Source organism: Tyto alba, unplaced genomic scaffold (genome assembly GCF_018691265.1).
Source record: "Tyto alba isolate M040663 unplaced genomic scaffold, T.alba_DEE_v4.0 Super-Scaffold_6, whole genome shotgun sequence".
Classification (NCBI taxonomy): Eukaryota; Metazoa; Chordata; class Aves; order Strigiformes; family Tytonidae; genus Tyto; species Tyto alba.
The window spans coordinates 14,965,404-14,992,884 of record NW_024881327.1 but is presented as its reverse complement, the minus strand read 5'-3'; the positions used below and the strand labels follow the sequence as shown (position 1 = coordinate 14,992,884).

The 27,481-nt window shown below is 37.5% G+C and overlaps 1 protein-coding gene across 5 annotated transcripts in view; it reads right to left on the bottom strand.

Moving 5' to 3' along the window:
- RAP1GDS1 (Rap1 GTPase-GDP dissociation stimulator 1) overlaps nucleotides 1-27,481 on the bottom strand; it is a 101,870-nt gene that overhangs the window by 6,388 nt on the left and 68,001 nt on the right. For 4 of the 5 annotated variants that reach the window (XM_042807704.1, XM_042807705.1, XM_033005091.1 and 1 more), the window contains 8 exons: nucleotides 20,240-20,386; nucleotides 11,767-11,895; nucleotides 9,249-9,374; nucleotides 6,501-6,644; nucleotides 6,100-6,231; nucleotides 5,560-5,694; nucleotides 3,823-3,948; nucleotides 2,708-2,847 (listed from right to left, as the gene is read on the bottom strand). In XM_042807704.1, coding sequence (XP_042663638.1) covers nucleotides 2,708-2,847; nucleotides 3,823-3,948; nucleotides 5,560-5,694; nucleotides 6,100-6,231; nucleotides 6,501-6,644; nucleotides 9,249-9,374; nucleotides 11,767-11,895; nucleotides 20,240-20,386 — 1,079 coding nt within the window. The remainder of the gene's footprint in view (nucleotides 1-2,707; nucleotides 2,848-3,822; nucleotides 3,949-5,559; nucleotides 5,695-6,099; nucleotides 6,232-6,500; nucleotides 6,645-9,248; nucleotides 9,375-11,766; nucleotides 11,896-20,239; nucleotides 20,387-27,481) is intronic. The other variant, XM_042807706.1, reaches the window with a different exon arrangement.

Sequence of the window (27,481 nt, the reverse complement as noted above, 5' to 3'; positions counted from 1 at the left end):
CCTTCTTTGCGCTGTGATGTTCAGAGCAGCTTATCAAAAGCACCCAGCAAACCGCGTATTTGGGATAAGGAGACACAAGAACGTAGTTTTAATAAAGTTTCAAATCCTTCATATCCGTGAATTTTCAGTTCCTTCAAAATGAGCATGTTCCTTCAAAAGAGCGATGCGATCAGAAATATTACACCTTACTACATAATAGCAATGGTGTACTGGAAAAAAGACTTTTACAAATAGACAGGAAAATGAGTAGCATTGTCTTGAAGTATTGTGGAATTTTCCTTCAAATACAAAGCAGGTCAGGAAAGGATAGTTACGGGATAGCAGTGGGGTGGTTTCTGTTCTAAAGTCAGCAATTAAACTGAATGGTTGGCCAGTATCTGGGAAATGAAAATGCTGACTGGGTTAAATGGCTTGAAAGCAGTTCAAATATATGCAGCTGGAATTCTGTTTTAAAGACCAAAATTTGATTCAATTTACATAGCTGGCTTATGCCAGCAGGTCTTTGATTACTTGTTAATTATAATTTTAAAAAGTGAGTTTGCACCTAATGTTTTCACCATTGTACATCCCCAAAATGCTTGCAAAATTTTTGCCTGAAAATCAGGTAACTTGGCACGCCGAAGGGAAAATATTCAAGGAAATGTAGTTTGTTTTTTATTAGTTTTCATTTGTTCTATGGGTGCACAAAGTTTTGAAATAGTAGTTATTTCTTGAAATAAGAATGTTGTTTAAATTTTTAATCAATGTGTTGAATTTGTATTTAAAGCACACATCCCTTTCTAACTCCAGCCACGAGCCAAAACTCACCGATACATGTGTTTAGAATGATTTATGTTGCAGTGCTTGCGTAGGTTATGCAGTGACGTTCTTCATGAAAGGGAACAGGCACAGTATGATCATAATCCTTGAAAACTAAAATATTTTTAGATAATCATACTGAAGATGCTAATGGCACAAGTCACAGACTAATGATTCAAGAATTTCACATTTAAAACCTATTTTTTTCCAAATGACATAATGTACACAAGCATGTAAGTATTATTATATTTTTCCTTACTTGTAATGATGTGTTTTATTATTTGTGATTTTCTGGTGGAACTTCAAAGCAGTTTTGAGCCTTCATGGAATAATCTGGAAGCTGCTAATTTCTATCTGAATTGGTGTAGGATTCTGGCTATATAAGCCCTGGGAATCAATCAGCACCTTTGACTCCAAAATCTTCTATTTTGTAGGTAAACATCATCCTCTAAAAGGCAGGATGAAATAGAAGAGATGACAGTGGTTGGGTTTGGTGCTAGTGTGGCTTAACTCACAAGCACCTGCTCCATTTTTTTAGAGCGAGACATAAGTTTTCAAAACTACTGTCGCCTTTGTAAATATGACCCCAAATCCTTTAAAATTAAAAACCAAATTCAAATCTGATGTGCTGTAAAGAACCATACAGTTTTACTCACATTCAAACCTAGAGGGCAGTAAAAGCATTAAAAACCCCACCATCTCAGCTCTGTTTTCCTCTTCCAGACAAACTGCCTCTGTGAGTACATAAACCATTCAAAAGTTCATCTATGATAATTCTGTTAACTTCTGCATTAATGTCTATTTGATGCTATCAATAGTGTCTCTGTATTTAGAATTTAATTTTGTTTTCCTGTAGAGTATTGATAATAACTTGCATCTGTGGTGGCGTATGACATCTATGCATGTGTTTTGGGGATTGGGGGGGTGGGGGGGGTGGGTGTATTAAAAACGAGAACTTGGGAAAAAATGAAACCTGATCAGTTTTAGAGGCTGCACATAAAATGGATAATGGGCATTACAAAGAGATAGTAATATTAGAGATCAGCAAAGATTTAAATCTCTGTAAAGCCTGTTGACTTGTTTTTAGAGGCTCAGTACAGATCAGGTCCACAATATGTTTTTCGCTTTGCAAATGCCATGCATGAATGAAGAGAAGAGGTCACTCTTCGTATCAGTGAACACATTAAATGAAGTCTGAGCCTGGAGTAGCTCGTGTCCAGAGGAGATGCTTTTGTCCCCTGTAAGGCTGTGTTTTGCCTAATCCTCTCCTGAGCATGGGCGGTGGACTTGGACTGCTTACCTAAAGGTGGTTGATGTGAAAGTGATAGGAGGGACAGTGCTCATCTGTCCCCACAGTTTCTCTTAGTGTCATACCTTTTTGCCATCGACAAGCAAGCTTTTGTTAGAATTTGGAATAAATGATCATTTCTAATGATCCGCTAGAATCTTAAAACTCTGGAATATGCTACATGAAGAGCAGGGGAACAGACTATTTCTGGATCTCAATTTTATATAAATATATAGCAAGATCTTAACAATTGAGTGCAATGATTCTTCATATATAGCATCATTAAACATAGAAAATACGGCATGCTGAACTTCTCCAGGATACAATACAAATAAAAATGAGTCAAGACTTAACCACGTGCATCCTAACAGTGTTCCTTCAACTGGCCTGCCGCTCTGGATTGTTTTGCTTTGTTCCTCTTTTTTTTAACTATGTAGTTCCAGTGAGCATTTAAACCTGTTGCTTGTGTCTGACTGGCAGGTCCCAGAGGCAGAGGAGCTGTAACAAATGAATGAACCGACCTGGCTCGCTAGAGGGATTACGTATCAGAGGACTTGGCTACCAATACCAAGTGCAGAGGTAACTCTTAGTTCTTAGAAGCTGACCTTTTTCACCACTTACTTTTGATTTGCTGTGTCGTATAAGTGCAGAAAGTAGTCTGTTGGACTCTCCCATCACACCTGCGTGATCCTTGGCTTCACACCACTCCACCAATCGTTCCACCAGTTTTACATTTTTGCCCAGCTGTGCAGCTGCTTCTGCTACATGATGCCAGAGCCAACAACACAACGAAAAAGTTGTCACTTTTTTTTAAGCAAGTGCTAGAAAAATAAGCTGAAAGTTACTAACTGGAAGGAGTTTAAGTAGAGCTTCACTAGCTTGCACTAACAGTGGGAGAAGTCTAGGTTGCATGGAAGGAAGTAAAGCCGGTCAAAATGGAAACAAAATACAGAAAAAAGGTTGTAATCCAGTCTTTGAAAACAACTTATCAGCCCAGTTAATAAGGCTTGTGTATTGATTAAGGGTAGGGAAAATACAGGTGATGTCACACCCCCAAGTGAGGTAGCTCAAAAATGTGAAACCAGAAGGGAGCACTGTGATCAGTCAGATTAGGTTTTATAGACATAAGTCTCGTAAGTTTCTTCAGTGAATTTCTATTTCACATCTAATAGCTTTGCTAGAACCAGAATGGATCTTTTGAGAAAATCTGCAGGAGTGGGTCAAAAATAAATACTTAGCTAATTTACCTCATTAACTACTTTTGGTTTTTAGCAGTCTTCTGATTTTATAAATCCTCATCCTGGAATAAGCTGTTAAACTAAACAGTGCTTGTTCGTTTTGAAATTGCAGTTTATCAATTAACAAGTGTATTAGCCTGTTCCAAGGAGCTAGGTACAGCCAGAAAATGCATTAAGTGAACAGCAAAACAGGAGTGGTAGCTTAAAACACTCACGCCTCGAAACATGCTCGTAATGTGACAGCGTAGGAGAGTTCTGAAGTACGAAAGTAAATAAGCATTTGACACCTATTCTGAGGGTCCCTGGTAGTCAATTTAGGAGTTCTGAAAAAAAATCAACCCACATTTCTCTCCCTTTGCATATGCATTAGATTTATTCCAAGACTTCGGGAATAAAATTTTAAAAAACCCTCTGCTTCTCTCTTGTAAGAATCTTGGCAGCATTATCACAGACTCAACCAAAGAGAATCACTTAACATAGAGAACAGCTTATTTTTACCTTGTGCATCTATTAACATTCTTAATGTTCCCAGCAGCTTGAATTGAACAGGGGGCATCTCCGATCTGAGAAATTTCAATACAGCTTCTGCAACACCAGCTGATAGCATCTTAGCCTTATTTACAACTGCATGAATAAAGAACAGGGATGATCTCAAGAACATTTCTGGAAGATGCAGTTTATATCCAAGACGGTCTTGAAGCAAATTTTCAGACATGGTTTGAAAAATAGCTTCTGAATACAGACTTCAGGAAGACGAGTGTGCACTGACAATACTGCGTTGTGGAAAAATGTCATGGTTGCTAAGACACAGGTGTGAAATTAAGTGCTTTTTCCTAGTATGTACATCTTATTTTCAGTGTTCAGCCTGAATATAAACTGAAGGATAGATATCTCTCCCTTGGTCTGGGAAAGGCGTCTTCCTTCATGCCTTCCAAAGTGCATCAAGGAGAAGGTCAGGCTAGCACTTGTACCCCTAAACATGAGGGAACTTCTCTGATTCCAAACAACACTCTTCTGTTTCACATAGGCAAAGGGACTAAAGCATCTAATTAGCAGAACAGCCTCTTACCCAGTTCCAACACTTTATACAAACAACACTGTGGCTTGACGTGTCTGGAGTCTTGTAGTCATCGTATTGCCCCCCTCCAAACTTTCACCCCCCTCCACCCCTCTACGTACTCCACTTTCATGGAGCTCTCTGAAACATACGTAAGGTGCAAGCTTGGTCCAACATTGTACTTAGAAAAGAGTACTTATTTCATACCTGACGTAGTGTTTAATAAGCAGCCTATCACTTGTTATGAGTTATTGTTATGAGTTATATCACTTGTATGAGTTCTTACTTGCTCCTTTTTCTGTAACAATATACATTAAATCTTATGTAGGTCTCTGGCAGATATCCTTGAGCACAGGCTACAGGGAAGCTTGCTGACTGATGGGAGTTAATAGAATTACTCACCGGAGAAAGGTAAGCAAATGGCATGCCAATAAAGCTGCATGGGTTCTGTATGCACGGTCATGTTTAGAAAGTTATTGTTTGCCAAAACCAAAAAGAGTAAAATAAAGTTAAATGGATGAAAGAGTTATTTTTGGCTCGGTATGAGAAAGCATACACAAGTATTACAGACTTGCTTTGTTTTTATGTGCATGTGCTCTGCCTTTTATGCTTGGGTAATCAAAACTCATACAAACTAAGTTATTTAAAATGACAAAATTAGCATTCAGTTCATTGCCTACAAACAATAACTAATTGCAGTAGGCTGGCTATTCTAACAGTCCACCTCCCGCTCCAATTTGGGAATTGTCAAAGCCTCGGGAAGTGACAGTAAGATGCAGTGTTTCAACAAAGCAGGTGCTGCTCTCTGGTCAGGGCCCTCAGCTATGAGAGGGAACAAAACAAACAAACAAAAAAAGCCATGCTCTGGACATCCTATCCGAGGCCGCCTCAGCCCCCTGCCTATCACAAAGCTGCCCTTTCCTTGGTGGGGGATAATACTGTGGGATGGCAGTGGCAAAGGACGGTCAATGGGCCTGTGGTGTATTTAAAGCTGCTTGTCACAGCTGCCGTGAAAAAGACAAAAGCGATGATGGGCCTGGGTGAAAAGCAGCAGCCCGACCTGCCTCTAGGGCTGCCAGCCAGTTCTCCCACCCACCCTTGTCCCCCCGGCCGGTGCCGGTGCGGTGGGAGAACAGCATTTCACCTTCGGGTAATTAGCAATGCAAAGTGAGGCTTACCAGGAATAGCCAGGTTCCTGAGTGCACTCAGTGCAGCGTGCTGCACAGTTACATTTCCATCCTCCACGTGTCTGTCTAGCAAATCCATCAGCTTTTGAACGATGCCATTATCCACCATATGGATGCAGTTTCCGTCTGTGTGAGACAAGGCAAGTCACTTGTGAATGGAAGATTATTACTGAGATTTCTACAAGAGCTTTTTAAGAATAGAAGGATTATTTGCTTGCTCCTTTCTAGATTTCATTGTTGAGAATTTGACCACCATCATCAGTGGGAGTTGTAGCGGTCATGACAAATTTAGAAGAGTGATATAAGAGACACTGAAGAAGGCAGCAATCCCCAATAACTCTCTATAAATGTGAAACAGTGTTTTTAAAGTAGGCTTAACGCTTTACAGGATTGTAAAGTGTAAAACTACTGATGTTGTATAGCTCAATACTAGCTTTACTATGACACGCAGTTTTTGTTTGTAGCTGTACAGACAGAGCATGACAGAAGAGCACAGATAAATTTACATAAGCTATTATGGCATATTCTTACCATTTCTGGCAAAATTTGCAATAGCCAATGCTCCTGCAAGCTGTAGCTGATGGCTATTGGAAGGAATCCATGAAAGTACTCTTTGGAACACACTGCCTTTTCCTCCTTCAAATAACTTTTGCATGGATTCATCTGGGGTAAAAAGCATAGACAGTCAGCAAGCCAAAGAAGTGTTGGTTAGGGAAAATTCTTCTCTTTATATTTGTGAAGCACTGCTGGCTTCACTACAATTCATCCAGTCCTGCAATGGCATGACAAAATCTGACCCATTAAATGTTAACTAGCAGGTAGCAAGTCCTCTAGGTTATTTAGAAAACTAATAAATCATAACATTCAGCAGCCAAATGGCATTACAAATATCTGCTGTTGATTTGCAGAAGATAGTGACACACTGTACTTACCTCCAAGCAATAATAAAACCATAAGATCAGAAGCTGTTTTAAGCTCTGCAATATCATCTTCTTTGTCACTGTCCACAGTCTTCTGGACTATCTCAAGTAAGCACTCCACCAAGCCTGCTTCAACCAGCTGCAGTTTAATGACATCTGAAAAATAGTATGGATAATAGGAGTCAGAATCACAATTTTAAATACATTCTATTGTACATACATGCAGGACAGACTATGAAAAGAAGCAGTGATGTCAGTGGTTTCACTGACAGCTTGTGTAGATAAATCAACTTTATTTTAAATTCTCAGGGCCAACTTCTGTTATTATTCATCTACCAGGTGCTCCCCTGGCTCTGGACTGCCTTCAGAGCACAACTATACACTGAAGCTGTAGGAAGCTGCTCTTCACTTCTCAAAAATGAGGACATTTCTCTCCAGCAAACTTCTGGCATCTCAGTTGTCATGCAGCAGATGCATAAGGACTCTGTCACGTTTGGGCTTTCCAAAGACTTTGGATTGTGTTGCAGAACAAACTTAGGGTTGCTCATCCCATTTCATGTACAGAAGAGCTATTGAATTCACTGAGATGTGCAAGTATAAAATACTTGATGAAATCTGAGAGCAAGCAATCACCCACTTCTTTTAGCTACGCCAAGTTTTCTGCTATTCATTGAAAGGGCTGCAGGAGGAATATAGTAAGGTCAAATCCAAAAGGCTGGGTTGGGACAGAAATCTGTTGCAATTGAAGAAAAACTGGAAACTGATGAAGCAAAATCATTTCTTAGTGGCAACAAAGCTCAACGGAGGTGGTGATCAACATTTTTTTCAGGTGACACAGGTCTTGGGAGCAATATTTTATCTGTTGTTTCTACAACACAACCTTTAACAGAATTTTCCCTGCGAACTTGGAGCTGGGAATCTCCTTTACGAGCCTAGACTCCCTTTCTATTAAGTGGGAATGGCAGGTCATCTGATCCTGTTTTCTTTTTGTTATGTGAAAGTGATTCTGGTAGTTTTTGCATGCTGATTTAGAAAGCACAGTCACAAACCTTTGCAGAGATGTGCAAATAAATGGATTTCTCTTAGCTTTTGAAGGCCAAAGCTTTGGAATTTTTTTTTTTTTTCATATATTTTACAAGCGACAATTGGCTGAGGAAGTGTGTTCTACTTCAGGTGAAGGATGTGTCTGAAGCTCAATTTCCTGTTGTCAGGAGGCTTTTTGCCTGAGTTAAATTCATTGTTCCTCTAAAAGCGGCTGACCTTCACATGAACTTTATTAGGGAATGCAAAATATCCATTTGGGATTGTTTTTAATAGGCACTTTTGCACTGAGGTACTTTAAAAAATAGAGCTCCCTTAGTTACAGAATACTAGGTTGCAGATGTTTTGTGATTTGAAACATAAATTGCTACACCAGTGTGTTTAAGCAACAAAACAAAAACACCCTCAAAAACCCCCAACCACCAAAATCCAGACTCTGCAAATACTTCATTTAGATGTTTTTGCCTCCTGACCTATTGCTAATTATCTACAATCAAAAGCACCTAAACAGTACCAGATTAAGTAGGCCTTGAATCCACAGTGGAAGAGTTCAGCTGACTACCTCATAACAGGCAAGCACCTGAGTTATGTTCAGCAGCAGTAAACTTCTCAAATTTTATTGTGACTATAAACCATATTCTAAGAAAAATTAAGCATTTGAACCGAAACATGTCAAGCTCATGAAAAGTTTGACCCAATTCTGTGTCCGTCTCCAAGGACGGAACTATCTTACAGCAACTTGCTAGTTGTTATATAATAAATGAATATATTTTGGCAAAAGGTGCTATTTCAGAACTGAAAAAAAGGAATCTTCTTTTCACATACAACTTAAAAGACAAAGTAACTTTTTAATTAAAAATATGCCTTGATTTATACTGTGTAAAAGAGACATAGATGGAGTGTGTGTGTGTGTGTACGACAGAGTAGGATGAAACTTAAATCTTTATGGAGTTTACAATTCTATCTGATAATTTATTTAATTCAAACAAGCTTTAATGTTGAGGTGATTAAAACATGTTAGAGAGCCATTCGATGCTGCGATGTCTTCTATACTCAGAACTGCCTCCCACTTTAGTGCAGCTCCACCTGTTAATGAATTTCTTTGTTTCCTTTAAGGGCAGGCGGTAACTTACACAAACCACCCAGAACACTTCGGGAAGAGCACCCCAGAGACGTGATCAGCACTTCCAGCTCTGGCTTGAGCAGTGAATGGAACTCAAGTCTCCTGGGGCTACCATAATATATGCCACCAAACACCCAAACTAAATAGGTAAGATCTCTCAATGAACAGTGGGGGGAGAGCACCCAGCTCTTAGCTCTGCAATTAATCTTGCAAAAGTAATGTCCGTGGGAAATGGAACTGCCAGTGGTTCTGCGATCCCAGGATCCCAATGTTTGCAGATAAATGTTGTAGAGGCCTCTAAAAAGTGGCTTCTGATATTCCCACTGCAGGTACAGGGAAATAAAATATAAAACAATCATAGACAGAGTGAATCAGAGGTAGAATAAGCATCTACAATTTGTTGGCTCCTGTCATGTGCTCAGACAATTAAAACCTATTCACTTTGTATGAAACTATCACAAGGATCAGCCATGGCAGCTTCTGAATGAGGCAGACAGTTACCCTGCATTTAGTCCCTGAAAAAGGCACCAATATACCAGAGTACACATAAGGGAACTAATAAAAAATATTGTAAGGAAAAAAAATCAAATTCTCACCATTTTCTGCCAGGGGAGCCAAAACTTCAAAAATCATCTCTTTTTTATCATGCTCTATTTGCTTCTTGAACAGTTTCACAAGCTCTTCAGCGATGTTTGTGTAGGCAAACTGCTCTTTACTTGACTCTGTGAAGCAAAAGGAAAAATTCAGTGTCAAGTAAACAAACCACATCAAAAGGCAGGACTATTTTTTTTCTCTTTATTACCAGGTTTATTCAGTAAGATGACTAATAGTGCTCTTCACAGACAAGAACAATAGACTCATGCTTGTCACTAAATGAAAAGAAAAATGTCTAGCACTTTAAAATAAATGTACTGACCTGAATGAATTATGATCAAGGTTGTTGGGGCTGTTTCTGCCCAACAATGTAAAGGTAGCTATAGAAACAGTAACATTACAAAAATATATAAGTCTTTGATTCCCCTCAGTTTAAGACTAGCAGATCATATATTGCATTTTCTATGGGAGAGATGAAGAGTCGCACTGAATGCTTTAATATTTACGTGGTTTCACGATGGTGACATTTCCTTTGAAATCTGCGTGTGGCTGTTGCAGGGCCATTTCATACTGTACAGATAGCAGAAAGTAGCTTTACAGATGGGCTAGCTGGTTACCAGGAGGTTAGCCAGCAGATAATGGTTTTTCAAATGTAGATTTAACAAAAGCATTTGCTATTCTGTTGCCTGTACCTTATCCCCCCTCGCTGGCAGTGTTACAGGGGATGCAGGTGGCAGGGCTGCTGTTCTGCATTGTCCAGTTGCCACCTCCCGAGGGCCATCTGTAGTTAGAAAACCTTCCAGCACCTTTGCTACTGCTCTAATGGATGGTTAAGGATTATTTTAACGTAGAATTGACCCCAAGGACTGGGAAAAAGCATGAACTGCAGACCTAGACCCTTTTGCGCACATCCGATTATTGTTTTCTCTCCATATGCATGACTGCATAGCATATTCTAAGCGGATTTTTGACCTTTCCAGTATTTTTAGAAGCAGAACCATCATTCTCTTTATCAGGTTTTTACCCTGCTTTGACACAGAATAAGAGTTTCATATCGTGCTTCTCAAGGGATCTGAGCAATGCAGTTGTCTCTTAAGTGATGAAAAATGACAACCTCACAATCAAATTCCCTGAAGTTACAAGGCAAAAATAAAATATTACAGTTATGATGTGACTGACTAAGCTATTGCTTAAGGGAGATTAAAGTATTACAAGCTAAATTAATTTTGTGCCAATCTTAAAGAACGAGCATCTTTTCAGTGTGTGGGAACAGGAAGGGAAGCAGCTGCTGTTAAACTTCTTTCCCATGGCTCTTATTACTCAACTGGACTGAGCTGGATCTTTCCAAAGAGGGAAAGGAAATATAGTTCTCAGTGAAGATACCATTTATTATATCTAATATCTTCATGGGTTTAGTTGCATTTTAGCACTAGAATTTCCAGTATATGATACGTATTATATTTTCTGCTGTGCAGACACAATACACAGTGCCCATCCTGAAGATCTGTGATCTATTAATTTCTTTAGTGTTATTTTCATGGCTCTTCCTGTTGTTGATTTGTCAAGTAGACTTGTCCGTTATAAACAAAGGTATTATGCGGGTGATCAGACCACACTAGATAACATGATATTCTCTCTGGCCTTGAAATCTATGAATTTAGGAAAGTTATGAATAACTTCAGGCCTCCAAATAGTACAAACTCATAGATGTATTTTTCATATTTTGAATTGCTGAATCTTCTTAGAAATACAGGATGATATCATAACTGCTATATTATTGTACTTGAGTGCAAAAAACCTCCTAACTCTAAAATTTCATCAAATAGGTTAGCAAAAGAATGGCAGCAATGTAAAACACAAGTGGTAATAAAACACAGCCCCTAACAACCTGTTGGTTTACACTGTGTGGAATTGCAATGAAAACTAATCTATTTGCAAAGACACCGGATCAAAGCAAGACCACAAACTTCAATTTCAGTGAAGTTGTAACTAAACTTGATAAAAATGACTTCTACAGCTTAGTAGTATTCATGATTTATACACGCAAGTATTTAGACTAGAACTTGTTAAAACTCTACACCTAAAAGAATATTGTATAGGCAGATCTATGAACTGTGCCTGTCTCAGTTTCATTCGGTGATTTCCATGAATCAAATTTAATCCTGATATAACTTCATGGAGCTACACCAGGATACATTATTTATATTATTAATAAATAATTCACAGTAAGTAGCAACGCTCAGGAAATACTGTTTAGATAATTTAAAATGTGCTTAGTTGTATTGAAAAACGTTAACATAAAACATAAGATTGTACTAAGTACCCAAATAAATTTCAGTTATTGAAGGGAGGAAAAAAAAGACAACAATAGATTTTAGAGACAATAAGCAGAATTTGCTTGCTTTAAATTTGGAATGTACCAAAAGGAATGGAACAAGCATCAGCGCAAGGCTTTTGCTAGTCTTAAGATTTAACTTTACAAAAACTGATGTAAATTTGAGATTAATATTGTTGACTTACCAAGTTCTGCTAAATTGCCAAATGCAACAAGGCACATCTCTGTCAGAGCTGCGTTTTGGCAATGAATACCCAACAATTTCACTAATGTAGGAATAACACCCATATTGATAAGCTGTGACTGCAGGGTATCTACATAAAAAGAAAGTACAATAGTGAGTTAGCATTTCTGTCCATAGTACTGTTCTATAAACCAAAAAAATCATTTTTCAAGCAAAGCAACTTCTAGGTTAAGCAGCATTAAAATGCCTGTCTCCTCTACTCTTCTACACTAGGATCTGGTCCAGACTTGAGATACAGACTTATACCTCCCCCTGGCAATGGGACGTGCTCCCAGAAATATTCCCTCCCAATCCGGTTCATAGGGTATAGCGAATTATGCAGCTACAGATAATTTTGTGGTTATCAGGTTCCTAATACATGTTGGGTTTGATTCTGAGCTCACTGAGACTAGCTGACTGAAATCCAACAAAACTACATCAGTGAAATAGCTATTTATCTGAGAGCTTGTTCCTATATACTGTTTTCCCTTAAAGATCAAAACTGGAAAATTAAAATTAGAATGAATATAAACTGTCACTGAAATAAACATGAAAAGTTCTATAAACACAGGAAGTCACAATGTAGATTATGAGGAGCTTGAGAAAAAAGAAAGTTTAATAAAGACAAAAAAAATGGAAGGTTTAAGAAAAGTCCTTAGAAGCCATTCTGATAATTTCTTGCATAGGATGAAAGTTTATAGTATTTACAAGAAAGTTATTGCTCCTAGATGTCTGCAAATAGAAAGATGCTTTGATGGTTAGGCAGAAACATGATTGTTTTAAAGGATTATTTATAACGTTATTTTCTCTTACACATTTTACCTATAACATAGCAAAGAAGAAAAACATTGTTTCACAGTTGAATAGAATGAAGCAGACATGAACACACCAGATGTTGTTTAGTAATTTTCCTAAGCATCTTTTTTCCTTTGTTTCTAAGCACTTAAACTATGTTTAAATGTTACAGACTTAAAAGACAAGAATCCAAAGCCCAGTGAATTCAATTGTATTACTTCATTTAGCTTTGGGTCAAGACCTACAGGGGAATTCATTCTTTTTTTTTTTTTTTTTTTAAGGACTTCATTTTGAGCATCTGAAATCAGTTGGAGTTTTTATATCCATGGGATCAGAGCCATAAAAATTGCAGATTTCTACAGGGAGATAAAAATATATTACACCTTAAGGCTAGCAAATTTAGTATCATCTCATGCTCTTGGAAAACTCTTTGCCTTCAAGATTCTGCCAAGTGTGTTTGAAATTTTTGTACAATAAAAATTACAAAAAGATTCAGGAATGTTTAGTTCATTTATATTGAGTGTAAAATACTTTTATAATAATTATCAATTTGGTACGCTAAGTAAGTAAGTGGCATGGTTATTACAGGTTATTGGGGATAAGCAGGAATCCTTATTCCTTGACATCTTTAATAAAACTGTATTACTTACCAGTAACTGAATTTCCTTTTTTTGGGGGGAGGGGTTACCTCTTCCACAGATTCGTGGTCTTTAGAGAAATTTATGAGAACGCCATGTCAGACATCAAAGAGCTGTTGAAGTTGTCAAATTTCAGGTAAGTAGAAATTGCACTAGCGCATGCATTGAATGCCATTTTACCTCTGGCAGATGTGTGAGTCACTACTGCATCCTCCTACTTCATTCCAAACTGACTGTAAAAATCTGCCTCTAAATAGGAAAATTGGGGAGGGGGGGAGCTGTAATGGTTCTGTGGAGAAAATGATCAGGTAGGAGAACTCAAGTTACTGGTAAATAATCTGTTTTCATCCTCGGTTTGTGATTGTCCCCTGCAGACACTTAAAAATTCTGAAGTAAAAATGGTAGTCATGGAGAGTAGGAGAACAAAGACACAAACCACAAATGGCATAGAAAATTATGTGGAAAGAAATTGCTTTGTTACTAGACTATGCCTTTAGTCACTCTAAAATCACTTTATCCAACTGTAATGGATAAAAAGACAATTAATCTCTATGGGCCTCATTTGGCAAAGCGTTCTGACATCAGAAGCATAAACTCTCTATTTTGAGCAGGGTTTTTTTTCTGCTGTCTCTTTCTTAATACAAAATATATAAAAAGCACAGAGGAGAAGATGAGTGGAAAAAGGGGAACCACATCTACCTTTGAAAGGAAACAGAAATCTTAGGAGCCAAATAGAAGGATTTATTATTGTTCAAGAGAGCATGAAGTGCACTGATTAAAGGGCATCTAGAATTCCCCAGCAGGAAAAAAGGAAAAAGAAAATATGCCAAGCAAGAGCAATTGTACTGGGTCAAAAGTCAGGTATTACACCTGACTCCAGACCAGTCTCATTTCCAGGGAGTAGAAGAATGGCACCTGAGCACAGGAATGGTCTACAGTGGTAGGAACGGGATTACAGGAATTGCCAATAAGGTAAATATTGATGCCTTCACTGCAGTAAGTGAAAGGATAAATCTTCTCCTCTGCTAAAGACAGGACAACCCTGTGAGTCATAAAGCTGCACAGGAGGCAGAACCTTTGAAAGTAAAAGGGTGCCAGCAGCTATTTGCTACGTTTATACATAAGCCTTGGCTTGCCGTATCAATTCTGAACTTGTCATTTACAACAGTCATTACCACCAGTAAAGTATTAGGCTTCTCACTGGTATGGAGACCTACAGCACTATTTAGTTCAGGGAAATTAAAACCATCTAAGTGGCTTAGCCTTAGCTGGTGGGACTGCCAGCAGTTCTCTGGCTGTCCTGTGACAGACTGAAGCCTGGGTAACTCAGACTAGCTGCATAGCAAAGCCTTTCACTGCAGGAAGCATTAAGGCCCTACTAGAGCAGGAGACAAATTCAGGGAGACACGTGCATCCATCCTACAAGCTGTTGTCTGACACAGGACTAAAATGAGCTATGAAGCCAGGCAACATTGTGCCTCAGGATGAAACAGCATTTCTATCAAATTCCTGACCAGAACTTTATGCATAGTGAGCAGGAAGCATGAAAACTGAATGCCTCTTCTGAATTTACGACTGACTTAAAGCCACAAAGAAACCCTCTCAAATTTTACGCTGCTATCATGTGTTGCACTAGTAAGACGCCTCTGTGTTCTCTCGGGGTGAAAAGCACTGACAGTGATGCTGTACAGATGCATATACAGGTAGATAAAAGGCAATCAATACATGCGCCAGCACAAAGAATTACCTACCTAAAACTTGAATTTCAATGGCTCCATGTCCTTCGGTGACACACATGGAAACTCCAAAGAGTAAGATCTGGGGAGAATATCCCAAATTGAGAACTTTATTCGGGGCATTTGAGTTTAAAATGCTGATTTAGGCTAGTTCATGATTCTGGACAGGATTTCAGAAAACAACTAGTCATTTTGTTTTTCATCAGTAACCATGATTATAATGCTAAAGGAAAATTGGTTTTGTACAAATTGGTTGTATAATTTCATACCCTAGAGAAACCTGCTTGCAATCCCCACATCTATATTAAATCATCATATAAGTGATTGTATTGATTATCTCACTATCATAAGAAACGTACTTTTAATCTGCTTTTACATGCTTTATGTTACTTTGCATTTAAGTATATTTAGGTCTTGAAAGCATGCTAGACATCTTTAGCTATGATGTAAATGAAATAAAAACCATGGAAAGCATGAAAATTAGCAAAGGTAAGTCTTAGAAGGAAGCATTACTGAAATATTGCTGTTAGACCATAATAATGGTGCCATAAATCTCCCTTTCATTTCTTGTGTATTTACATAGCTTCTGCAGAGGGTAAACAGTGCAAATCAGTCCTCAGCATTCCTTCCAGTCGCTAAGAGTTTTGTAAGAGTAAGAAAAGCTTGGCAGTTGTATGATTTAACATCAGAATGTTACATTTTACAAAGGCACTGAAGGAAAGACAACCTTGACAGACTGAAGTTTAGTATGAAATGAGATGAGGAAGCAAACTATAAACATAATTATTTTTATCTACACATATGCGGCCATATATAAATATATGTATACTTTCACACATGCACACTGTATCCAGTCAACTTCCGATCTCCAGTTTGACTACTGAATAAGCTAACTGGCCCAGTTCTTCTATAATTTCTGCATTTCTTTAAAAATGCTTTCATGGTTTGTTTTATAAATGTCAAGAAACAATTAGCTATTTTATAGACTGATCCCATTAACTTGTAAATAGTCTTGGCTTACGGGACTATGGGATCTGCAGAATCATGTCACTAACTCTTTTGTGTGCATGTTTGCATATAATTATTCGTTTTATTAGATTAGATATTAGGTTTTTTTTGCTCTGCTTCTTGCTCTTAAACAGATTCAAAGCTACACGGAGACTATATGTAATGACAGGACATTCTTTCCTGTGCGGGTGGTGAGGCACTGGCACAGGGTGCCCAGAGGAGCTGTGGCTGCCCCCTCCCTGGAAGGGTTCAAGGCCACTGGCCTTGACAGGGCTTTGAGCACCCTGGGCTGGTGGAAGGTGTGTGGCAGGGGGGTTGGAACTAGATGGTCTTTAAGGTCCCTTCCAACCCAAAGTAGCCTACGAATCTGTAACAGTCTTCTGAATGGGAGAAGCACAACACCACACTAAACCCCCTGAAAGGTGCCAAACCAGCAGCTTTAAGCACAGGTCTCTGTACCCCAAATACAGTTTGCATAGCTTGACAAAAAAAGAATGAATTATTACAGGTTTTTGTCAAGACTTGCTTCTTTCAGGATTAGGCTATGAGCAAAACCATTCACAAACGTGTGATGTGTTTGTTTCATTCCTAGCCATACCTGCAACTTTGCATTTTAAGAAGTAATAATGGAAAGCGGGGAAGAGCTATTTGTGTCTGATTGAATTTGGGTAGTAAAATATGATTATGACAGAGAGGGTTGAGATAATCAGAGCTGAAGGCAAAGGGATGTGTCCCATCAGAAAAACCTCTCTGTTTTCTAGTAAAGTAATTAAAAATTGATACTTTTTTTTTTTTTTTAAGTGTAAAAGAACTGCAAGAGATGCCAAAGCCAAGTTTGTTCTATTAACTTTGTAGTGACTAATGAAATTATAAGATACCAAGGGGGCAAAGGAAGAATTGAAAGACAGCAGGCAAAAATAACTCCTGAACACAAGCAGATGGTACAAGAACATTGTAAAGGGAATCTGAGTTTTAAAGCTTAGACAACAGTGTTATGAATGGAGTTACAATTGCAAGCTGAGTGTCCAGAAGTGGGATGAGATATAAGAATGCTCCATTAATTTGCTCTGTTTGGGAAAGAAAATATTACTTGTAATTGCTCTTTAGTTGCCATTTTTGTAAAACTCATGCGTGATAAATCCCTATGCTAATTCAAAAGCCTGAAATACTCAAGAATGAGTCTCTCATGTTAAAAAAATAAGGTAGTTGATAGCTATTAAAAATAAAGTAGTAGCTATTGGAAAAGAGGGCAATTAGTTGACTGGAAATGATGAACTGCTTAGAACTAAATAAAACAGTTTATATACTCTTTTCTCATAAAATGCTAAGGATTAGAAAAAAGTAGGGTGTTCACAGATAATTAGATGCAACTAAGAATCAAATGTGCTGTAATCGTCCTTATCTGGACAGCTAGTGCAACTTAAGAGTGTGAGTCATTAAAAGCAGTAAAGAAATCTTCATGGTTCCCACCTGTAATTTTGCAACATAGCATGCTAAGCAGGGAAAGATTACAGAAACAATAAAAGAGAAGGTAGAAGTGTTATTTAAAAGACTGAAACACTTCCTTCTTACATTTCTAATATTTTTTCTTTTATTTTTGTCCAATTTGTTTCCATAACTACAGACAAAACAATCTGGGACTCTAGGCTGCAATCCCATATTCCTCATCCTTCAGCAAAACCAGTGCAGTGTTTATCTTCTTCATAAATAACAAGGGATCAAGCCTTTGCAATTAAAACCTGAAAATGGTATCTGCTAATCTGTGAACACAATGAATTGTCAGGGCAATCTGAGTTTTCATGTTTAAGAGGCCAGCAAAGAACTGCATTTACTCACAATATTATCCACCTGATGCTGCAATGCATGGAAGTAAGTGGTTGTCTTGGGCTTATGTTTGATATTTGACTGTTGTCTTGAAAATTTACGATGGTCCACAGGTGATATTTTTAGAGCAGTTCACAACTATGGTCCAATTGTACTTGTGGTTCTTAAAACTGCCAAGACAGGTCAACTATCCATGTCTTTCTATTCAGATGCCGCAGGTACGGTCACTAAGTTTTCTTCTAAAAATGTAATCCTCTACCTCCTTTTTAAAAAAATATTGATTTGGCAGATTATTTGGGCTTTAATTCAGTGGCTGCTCCAGTCGGTGAGCAAATTCACAATGAAACGTCAGGACACAAGTCTTACACAACATGCCCATGGGTGCTGGGCCAAACGGGAGCCGGGTCCCTACCAAAAGATCCTTTCTCATGGAGACCACTAAGCATGTGAGGTAAGGTGAGGGTCTGGTAAGCTCCCAGCATTCCTCCCCGGTGTTGGTGGTAGGACACGGAGGTGGTGTGCACCCAGATCCAGGAGCTGGGAATACTCCTGCATTTCTCACTTCTGACACTGCTTCAGTGGCTACTGTGAATATTGCGTCAGTTCGTTAGTTGGTGCGAGGTGAAAGATGTCATTTAGCAGAGTAGAGAGCAGCTAGTGAATCCTCCTAGTTGTCCCTGAACTACACAGCTGCTTTACTGAAGGCATCAGAACAAGCTATCTTACTAGACGGAATGAGTCATTTATTCAATGTTCATAACAGTTGAACTGTTCAGAAGCTGCTTGTCTGGGAGATTTAGCTCATAATTAGTTTTCCTAGGGAAGATCTGCTGGGAGCTTGGTCACTGAAGCAAAACTTATACAGTATCTCCACACAGCGCTTTTGGATTCATCTGTCCTGAGCTACCAAACATACTGGATGCTCATTAGTCTTTAATTAATCCAGAGGATTCCGGTAGCTTTGAGGTGAAAGTATCCGTTTGCTCCAAATAATTTAACAAATAAAATATGGAGTTAACACTATGAAATGTAATAAAATGTGACACTCATGCATACATCAAGCAAAACAGTTCCTGAAAACTATATGAAATAAAGGAACTAGTAAGTTGATATTTGGAGAAGAAAGAAGTATTGTAAACGAGTATTCTTAGATAATACTAGGAGAAGAGGAGAAAAAAAGAATGTAAGAACAAGAGAAAGAGATGAGACATATACAACGGTGATATTTGGAGGTAAATAAGTAACACTAAGAGTTGAGAGCTCCAGAGTGATGGCAGAGAAAACACACAAGTAAACTATGCTAGAAGAGATGATACAGCAGATTAAAAATTCATACAGTAAAGTTTTTTTTTTAAAAAAAAAAGACAAAAAATCAGTTAAGCCTATGGACCATCCTGAAAAGTAGAAGAGTTTTTGGGACATAGGTTTGGAAAAATGAGTTACAGTGAGTGATAACTTTAAGGAAATGGTGAGCAGCTAATAAGGAAGCTATTTCTTCCTAAGATAAAACAGTACAATTCAGGAAATGGATGTGATTGAAGAAACAATGTGATTAGCTAACTACATTTGCAGTCTGTGCCATTACAAGTCAGGAGAACAGCCTCTATTTAGCTTTCCTCATTTATCTCAGTTTTCTTAGAGATTCAAATTTTGAAAAACTTGGAAATGTGTGAACGCTGTAAAATATGCTTTGGCATATTACCACATTTGCGTTCAGAAGCAAACTAGGTACTAAAATATCAGTATGTTTGTACAACTAGTGTAGAACACTCTTTTCTTACCCTCAGTGATCAAGGATTTCTCATTTAAGATACTATCTTGTGTTTTTGTCTCAGCCCCCAAACATCTCCATTTAATGAGATAAAGAACATAAAATTATAATTTGTAGACACAGAACAGTGTTGAACATATATATAAATTATTCCCCATTTATCTTAGAAGAAAGCAATGTGGCTTTTATACATTTCATGAGGACAAAAATCATTAAGGGAAACTGTTTGGCATACATACCCTCAAATCCTCAACAAGACAACACTACACGCCTGCAACAAATTAGTCTTATGGTGTTGTTTGATATTAAATGAAAAAGACAGGACTTAATGTAGCTTTCTAGTTTACTTATGTAAATCTATTTTTTCCTAAGGCATACGAGATATCTCCATGTATTGCTTTTAGACAAAGAAGTAAATTTCAGGTGTTGATTTTAAAACTTTATATGATATGCTATATGGAATTGCACCAGGAAGACACCTAGTATTTTGGGGAACATAGTTTTACTGCAACAGAAAATTGTATAAGTGAATTGAGGTAATTGATCTTTTCAGAATAACTTAGTGTTAGTATCCACAACGTAAACCTACAGTAAACCTTTTATCTTTTTTTTGATGGGGTGGTTCTCCTGGTAGAGATAAAGCAAATGTTCGGTGTTGTTTACCATTCTCATTGCTATAGTTCATCAGCATGCCACAAAAGACAGTCAAGAGCTTCTCACTGGCTGGATCTGTTTTACTGCACAGTGACCTTATATGGTCCACTACAATATGTGCACCACCTGCATGGTCAACTGCGTTCCTGCCCTCATCTGTAAAACAAAGAGTTACATTTAAAAAAAATGAAATGAAAACCCACCGTAGAGTCCCGAACATAACAGTAATCATACAAAACGAAAATTTTAAACAGAGTGAAGTCATTCCTTCAGTGTTGTCAAATTCATACAAGATGCTTGAGGGCCAGCTTTTAGTGCAACAGAGCTAGGAAAGCAAAACCACCTACAACAAAAGGGATTAACCACCTGGCACTAATACCTTTGTAAAGAAGTTCAGTGTTTGAGGCAGAGTCGCAGGAGCTGATAAATAATATTCTGAAGATAACTTTGGGTTTCACCAGAGGGAGGTTCTGAGCACTTTACAACACCCAGTTCACACACCTTTGTGGACCATGTAAATTACTCTTGTCATTATGCAGATCAAGCAATTGAAATACAGAAAATAAATTGCTTAGGTTACTTAAAAACATAATGGGGAATAAAATAGACAAAGCAGACAGAGGTACTGGTTCCCAGTCACAAGCTCTGTTCGTGCACTCACTGCCACACGGCGTGTTCTTTGTACTTCTATACCTGAAATTTAACACCACTATCATTCTTTTCCTAAGGCTGAAAGAAAAATTCGCTCTACATCTATAAGAGACTACAATGTTCTGAGGTGTCATAAATAACACACCACAATCTTTGTACGGAACCCTTTCTGTATAACAAATCAGAGTTGATGTTTCTGTGTAGGAATAAAGGAAAAATTGGCCTTCTATTACAGTCATCGAAAATACCGCTTCCTTTCCCAGCAGTCAGTCAGCAACAGACAATAGTCAATAACCTAAATTCCAGGGCTTCCAAAATGAGCGATTTCCAAGAGACAGTTGGAATCAACTGGAAAATCTGGATGAAAACAAAACCTTGGGGTGAAAATCACCAAAGCAAAAGTTTTGCAAAGTAAGAAAAAGACCCCTTCTCCTTAATTCCTTAATGGTTTCAAAGCAAATCTCCTCTTTCCCTTGTTATTCACCACTCTATTGTCACTCCTTTCTCCTGATCATACGTGGTGGTCAAGCTACCGAGTTCTCCTCATTCTGCAGTGTATTCAGTATGAAAGCCAAGGTTGTCTATATTTATAATATGATCTTCTACTGTAAAGTGTTCCAGAGCTCTGCAAAAAGAAGTTTCTAAATCTCCCAATTCTTGTTAATATTGAGGCATACATACCCTTTACATACTATATATATATATATATATATATATATATATATATATATATATATAAAAAAGGATTATAAGTATTGTATATATACCTACACTATATAGATTCAGAAATATTAATATGCATATATATATATGAGGGGCACATAATGGGACTTTAGATAATTCCCTAAGCGGAGCTGAAGGAGGAACACTAATTCTTCGTGGATCTTAACTATTAAATTTATTATCAAAATAATAAGCATTTCACAGAATAACCGAGATACGTGCAACAGAGTTAAAACATCACTACCATGACTGTCTCCACCTTGGACAAAATCAGGACATCAGGGGACTGTGTTTCACTGCAGGTATGTATATTTCTTTTTCAAAAAAGAGAAACTGGAATCTGCTTACAGTCAAACAAATTCAACATAAGATTCTGTGTCAAGGTAGGACTAAAAAAATAGGAGAAATTTAAAAGAAATAAATCTCTCACATTCTTCGTGCAGTGACAAATGGAGGCATGATGCTGAAATGAAAGGAAGTCCTACACCAAAATATCATGAGACAATATAGTCAGGTGTTCAGATTCAGTGCTTGTGTTTTCCAAATCAGCAGAGAAAAGAACCAAACTTGGCTGGAATATTCCAACATCCTGTTTTATGCATCTTCTTCTCACGTTTTCTATTACAAAAGTTGCGCGAATACATGATGTTGTATTTGACTTGCCTGCTTTGTGCGTCAAAACATGTGTGCAAAATGAAACTGAATCACTGATTCTGGATCAGATGAACTGAACGTGGTCCTCAAATTACTATAATGCAATTGAAATCAGCAAACTAAAACCATGGTAAAATTAAGCTTGAGATAAGAATCAGGTGTAAAGTTTGTTCCCGTGTCTTGATATGTAACTGCATATAAAATATGTAAGCAAAGAATAATACAAAGCTAAGAGTTGGGTGAGGGTTTGGGAGCAAGGGTTAAAAAATCCAAAACCAGTTACAAGCCAGCTTCCTTACCTGGGTGGAATTTGGCAAAACTCCACTGAAAATAATTGCGTGATAGGTTTTCATTTGCTGTAAGTTATTAACTCATACATTCTTTTACTTCCATGCTCTCTGGTTTGACAAAAAAGTTACGTATCAAAAACTGCTATATTTTTAAGTACATAATCGTCTTTCACTTCAAATACACGACAAAAATTCTTATCCACACAATATTTTTGTTAGGTAGATAGGTAATCAGCTTCCACTGTACAGACAGCAAAAGCAAGGCAGAAAGATTCAGAAACAAATCTTACTCCAAGAAATGTCACTCTGCCTCTAAAGTATACTCAAAAAGTTAGGGTAAAATGAACTTCAGGATGCCTCCCAAGTAGGCGCAGGCTATAAGCACCAGACTTTGACGTGACTACACAGGCTGGTAGATTTGTAAAAGAGATGCCTTAATTGAGTTTGTTGCTCTACCTCTTTCCCATGCTAGAGCTCTCCCTGTGTAGCTGCTTCTCTGCCCTAGGCAGCTGGGTGAAGAACAGGCCTGGGTTAGGGCTATGACTAGGACCTCCTGGTGCTGCCTCCTTATGCCCAAGAGGATTAACTCAGCTCATTAGTTCAGGGCCACAAAGAATCTTGTACCAGATGTAGGAGGAATATTCTGAAGGTCCTGACTACCCACTCCAAGCGCAGGCTATGACACCCCATTGCATCCTCAAGCAAAAAGTGTATTTCTGACTCAGAATACTCCATGTACTTATTACCGACTCGCTTCTCCCTGCTCTGTCGCTAAGAAACAGATTTTGCACACAAGAATACTCACCGAACTCCAAATCTTTTACAGTCAAAACAAGACCACAGCATGTTGCTGTGTCTTGTTCTCAATACAACTATTACCTTGCAGTTCAGCAGCATTATGAACTCCCACACTTAACGTGTTTCCAGCCTCCTAGAAGCTGTGTTGAATTTTTTCCTGTGACCTTTTTAAATAAACATTTGCTATTCCTAAGAGATCAGTGATTGAACAGTTTAATGAGAGCATTCACATTTCTGCTTAAAAATGCTTCACTACAGCTCACAAAGGGCAATGCTGTTGTATAGTTTCTCTTTTTTTAAGTACACGTAATACTGTTTAAAGACACCACAATGACAACAACCCAAGAGACCAGAGGAATATTTTTTTTTCCTACAAAATGTACAGGAAGATTTATTACAGAATGAGTTGTTACTTCCACAGTATTCTTTAGCTCAATGCAACACAACCATCTCTAAGAATTAGTGCAGTCTCTTTTTCTACTCTGAGTTGCTTATGGGAGTTTTATGCAAAACTGGGTTTTAATGCGGCTTTATCAAATTACTGTGACTGTTTGCATACCCCCTATGAAGAGACTCTTATCGAATTTCCCCGTGGCTCAGCCATGCGTGCTCCAATGAATGCCCAAATCAAAGACCAACATTTTTTTAGTGCATATGACTGGTAGGTCTTCAAAATGCAGCACTTAGAGTAGTTTCAATTTGCTTTTCCCAAGATGTGTTTGCATAATTTTCCCTTAAGATTTCTTCCCCAGTTTACTAAACCCTAAAACAAACCACTAAGTCACAAAAGGTTAACAAGAAAAAAAGAATTAAAGTGACAGCTTAAGGTATGAAAACAATGTAAAGCATAAGCTATACACAGCTACTGAGTTCCTTCTAAAACATATGCACCAATGCTTTGATTGTTGTCACCACTGTAAGGTTATTATTTCCAGAAATACAGTTACATCAGGCAAAGGGGGCTGTGCCATAGTATAGGCAGCTATCAGAAAATCTTTTTGCAAATAGCTCACTTGGTGCTCTTTTAATCTAAACCTTAAATTAATTTTGTTGTTTTCATACCGGGCCTTTTTTTTAATATAAAGTTTAAGCTCTGCCAATCTAAGTGACATTAAAGAAGCAGATGCATCTCATACAGATTGGGACAAAAACATTTCTTATTAATGTTCTGTTAGGATACAGAGCTGTGTCTTCGCAAGAAAAACAACACAGCCTCAGACAGTCCTAAAAACTTGTGTTTTACCCAATTGTTAATTAAGTTTTTGAATATATTGGTCTGGTTCCTCCATTATTCCAAACTTTTCTATTTCTCATCTCCAATATTTAAACTACAGTTTAGAAGTCATTTGTACTTCAGAAATTATCCTGGTCCTGCAAAGATGCACACCACTATTTAAGTGTGTATATGGTGAGTAAACCTACAAGCTGATAAAAATTAGGTAGGTGTCTATGATTCTGGTGATGATGGCATCATAGCTAGTTAAGGAATGACTAAATAAAAGCATAGAAAATGGATGTCCAGTACAGTGATGTACTGAATGTTTTTTTTGAAAGCCTGTCCGTTTTCTTCTCACAAACATTCTGCATTACCTTGGCCTATCATATCTTTACATCACGATGGCCACAGTGGCACTGCCTTCCAAACAGTTCTCTGCTAAGTCTTTGTATCTTCATTCTGAAATGTGAATGTTGTGTTTCACAATACAATTTCATATGTAATGATATTTCTCAGTAGGAGACCTACATTGGTTTGCCGACTCAAAATGCATAGAATAGATTTAACCTTTAAAAAGCAACAGAAATCACAAGTTACCAACAACTGTTACTATGTTTATTATATACATAGGCTTCAAAAACTATACCCACTTCTCAGATAATCAGCTAGAAAACTACTTGGCAGTATTTCTTAAAGTGATCTTTTGGGCTTAAAATTTAAGATTTGTGTTTTGAAATGTTCTGATTTTGTCTTGCAACTGGAAACTTGAATTCCTTCTACAGCAGTTTATCGGTGTAAATAGTTGTGCTGGTATAAATGGTGTAAATCAGTGAGGGGAAAGGATGATTTGTATGATCAAGGTCCCTGATTTGTATAAACCAAGCTGCAAAACCAGCAGGTTTTGGTGACATGGAAAAGATACAGTATTTCTTTCAAAATTCTTTTACTTTGCAATTGGGTATAATGATCAAATCATTTAAATGACATATTGCCATTTTACTTTAAGTGCTTCATCTTTATTGTATTTAGCTACAATTCCGCATTCTTTTTTTCTTTTTGACCAAAATATTACTTGGGTTAGACCAGTGCTTTATGGATAAGATTTTTTTTTTATTATTATTTCTTTAAAGATGAACTGATTTACAGTAGCATGGGGGGAAGAGTTCTTTCTACACATTCTATTTTTATTTTCCTCTATTTTTTTAATTAGGTCCTCTTTTCATGGCTTTTGTACTGAGGCATTCATCTGCTCCTGCTGCATATTATTTCACCTGAGGTCATAATCTTCTGTGATATCAAACTGGCTGCTGCAGAGGAAATTATGATGTGACGTACAGAAAATTATGACTATGCATGGGGAAAAAACAGCAGAAGTAGAACTCCAAAGGAAGAAAGGTCCTGCTTACATGTTTTCTCTCTTCTTATTAAGAAAAGAGAAAGAGAAAATACTCAAACCACACTATTAGAGGCAAACCCTTAGCTAGTGTAAACCACGTCATCTATATAGACATTAGGAAAAACATTGCCACTTACATAAACTGGCAGTTTACCTTTTTTTCCCCATCTGATAAAGATAAAACTTGTAATGCAATGCTGTCATTCAGTTTTAATACTTGACTCAACTTTTAATCTTCAATCTGTTTGTGTATGCTTTTAAATTACTGGATTCTGGACCCTAACAATTCTTTGACTGCAAGACTACAGAGTACAACACTGTTACAGAACACAGAGCATCACTGAGTTGATTTTATTTTTTCAAGGAAAGTAAGCTTCATGCAATCATATTGCACTGTTACTGTTTGCTGCTTTTTCCATGTCTTGTGTGCACTTGTCTACAGGGGACAGGACACAGCAATACTGTAGTTTGAGAATCATGTTTTAATAATTTGAAAGATAATTTGGGGGATTGCTCTGTCTATCTTGTACTGAAATTTCCTTTCCCTTTACTTAATTCCTTCAGGAATTATAAGACTCTGATTACCTGAAGTACAATTTTATTTTATTTGTTTATTGATTAAAATCAATCAATATAGCCCTAAAATATTTGTTTCATGAAGAAAAAATAATCTTGAATTAGTCACGCTTGCTTCAGAGAAAAACAGAACACTCTTGTAATCAGTTCATCTTAAATTGCTGGCAACTATCCTTAGCCCTAACTCCAGCTGCATGGAGGGTATGAAGGTACTGTCATAAGTTATTCTTTTAGAAATTATTGCTAAAATAGTAAATATGTAAACAGTAAACTAGAAATGTTAACAGAATGTTGTCTTTTAATATAGTGCCTCCAAGGACTGAAAATATGTAGCACTGATCTTTTTGGATAAAACTGTTGCCAGCTTATCTGCTGGCTAATGACAACTGATGCAGCAGCATACTGGCCCTCTCATGCAACTGGTTTATTCTAATAAATACAATTTTAAAATATCGTATCTAAATGGAGATCTAGGGCCATTTTTGGTAGGCTCCTTATAATATGTTCTGTGTGTGGACCACAGGATATCAATGCCAACAAGCACTAATCTGTCTCATAAGTATAGTGGGATTTCTTTTGTCTATAGTCAGGAGTTTGGCAGAACACTTGAAGGGATGGGTAAATGTGTCAGCATCCCAATCTCCCTAATGTTATGCTGAGGCAGCAGTCAAATGAAAGCCAGATTCAAACTCCACTATTTAACTGCAATAAAATTTGCTTGTTTTTCATATTTCTCTTATGTCAGATGCATATGGGAAAAAAATCATGTGTTTCTCACTTCAGACAAAAGAACAGTAATGAGTTTACTGTTCAACACTTTTTAATACTCCACTTCCAGTCAAATTCTACTAGTGGATCTGGGATTTCAATGTAACAGCAGAAATGCTTTGATCAGCAACAAGACACAAAATACTACTAGTCTCAGTCTAGGCAGATGATTTGTTCTG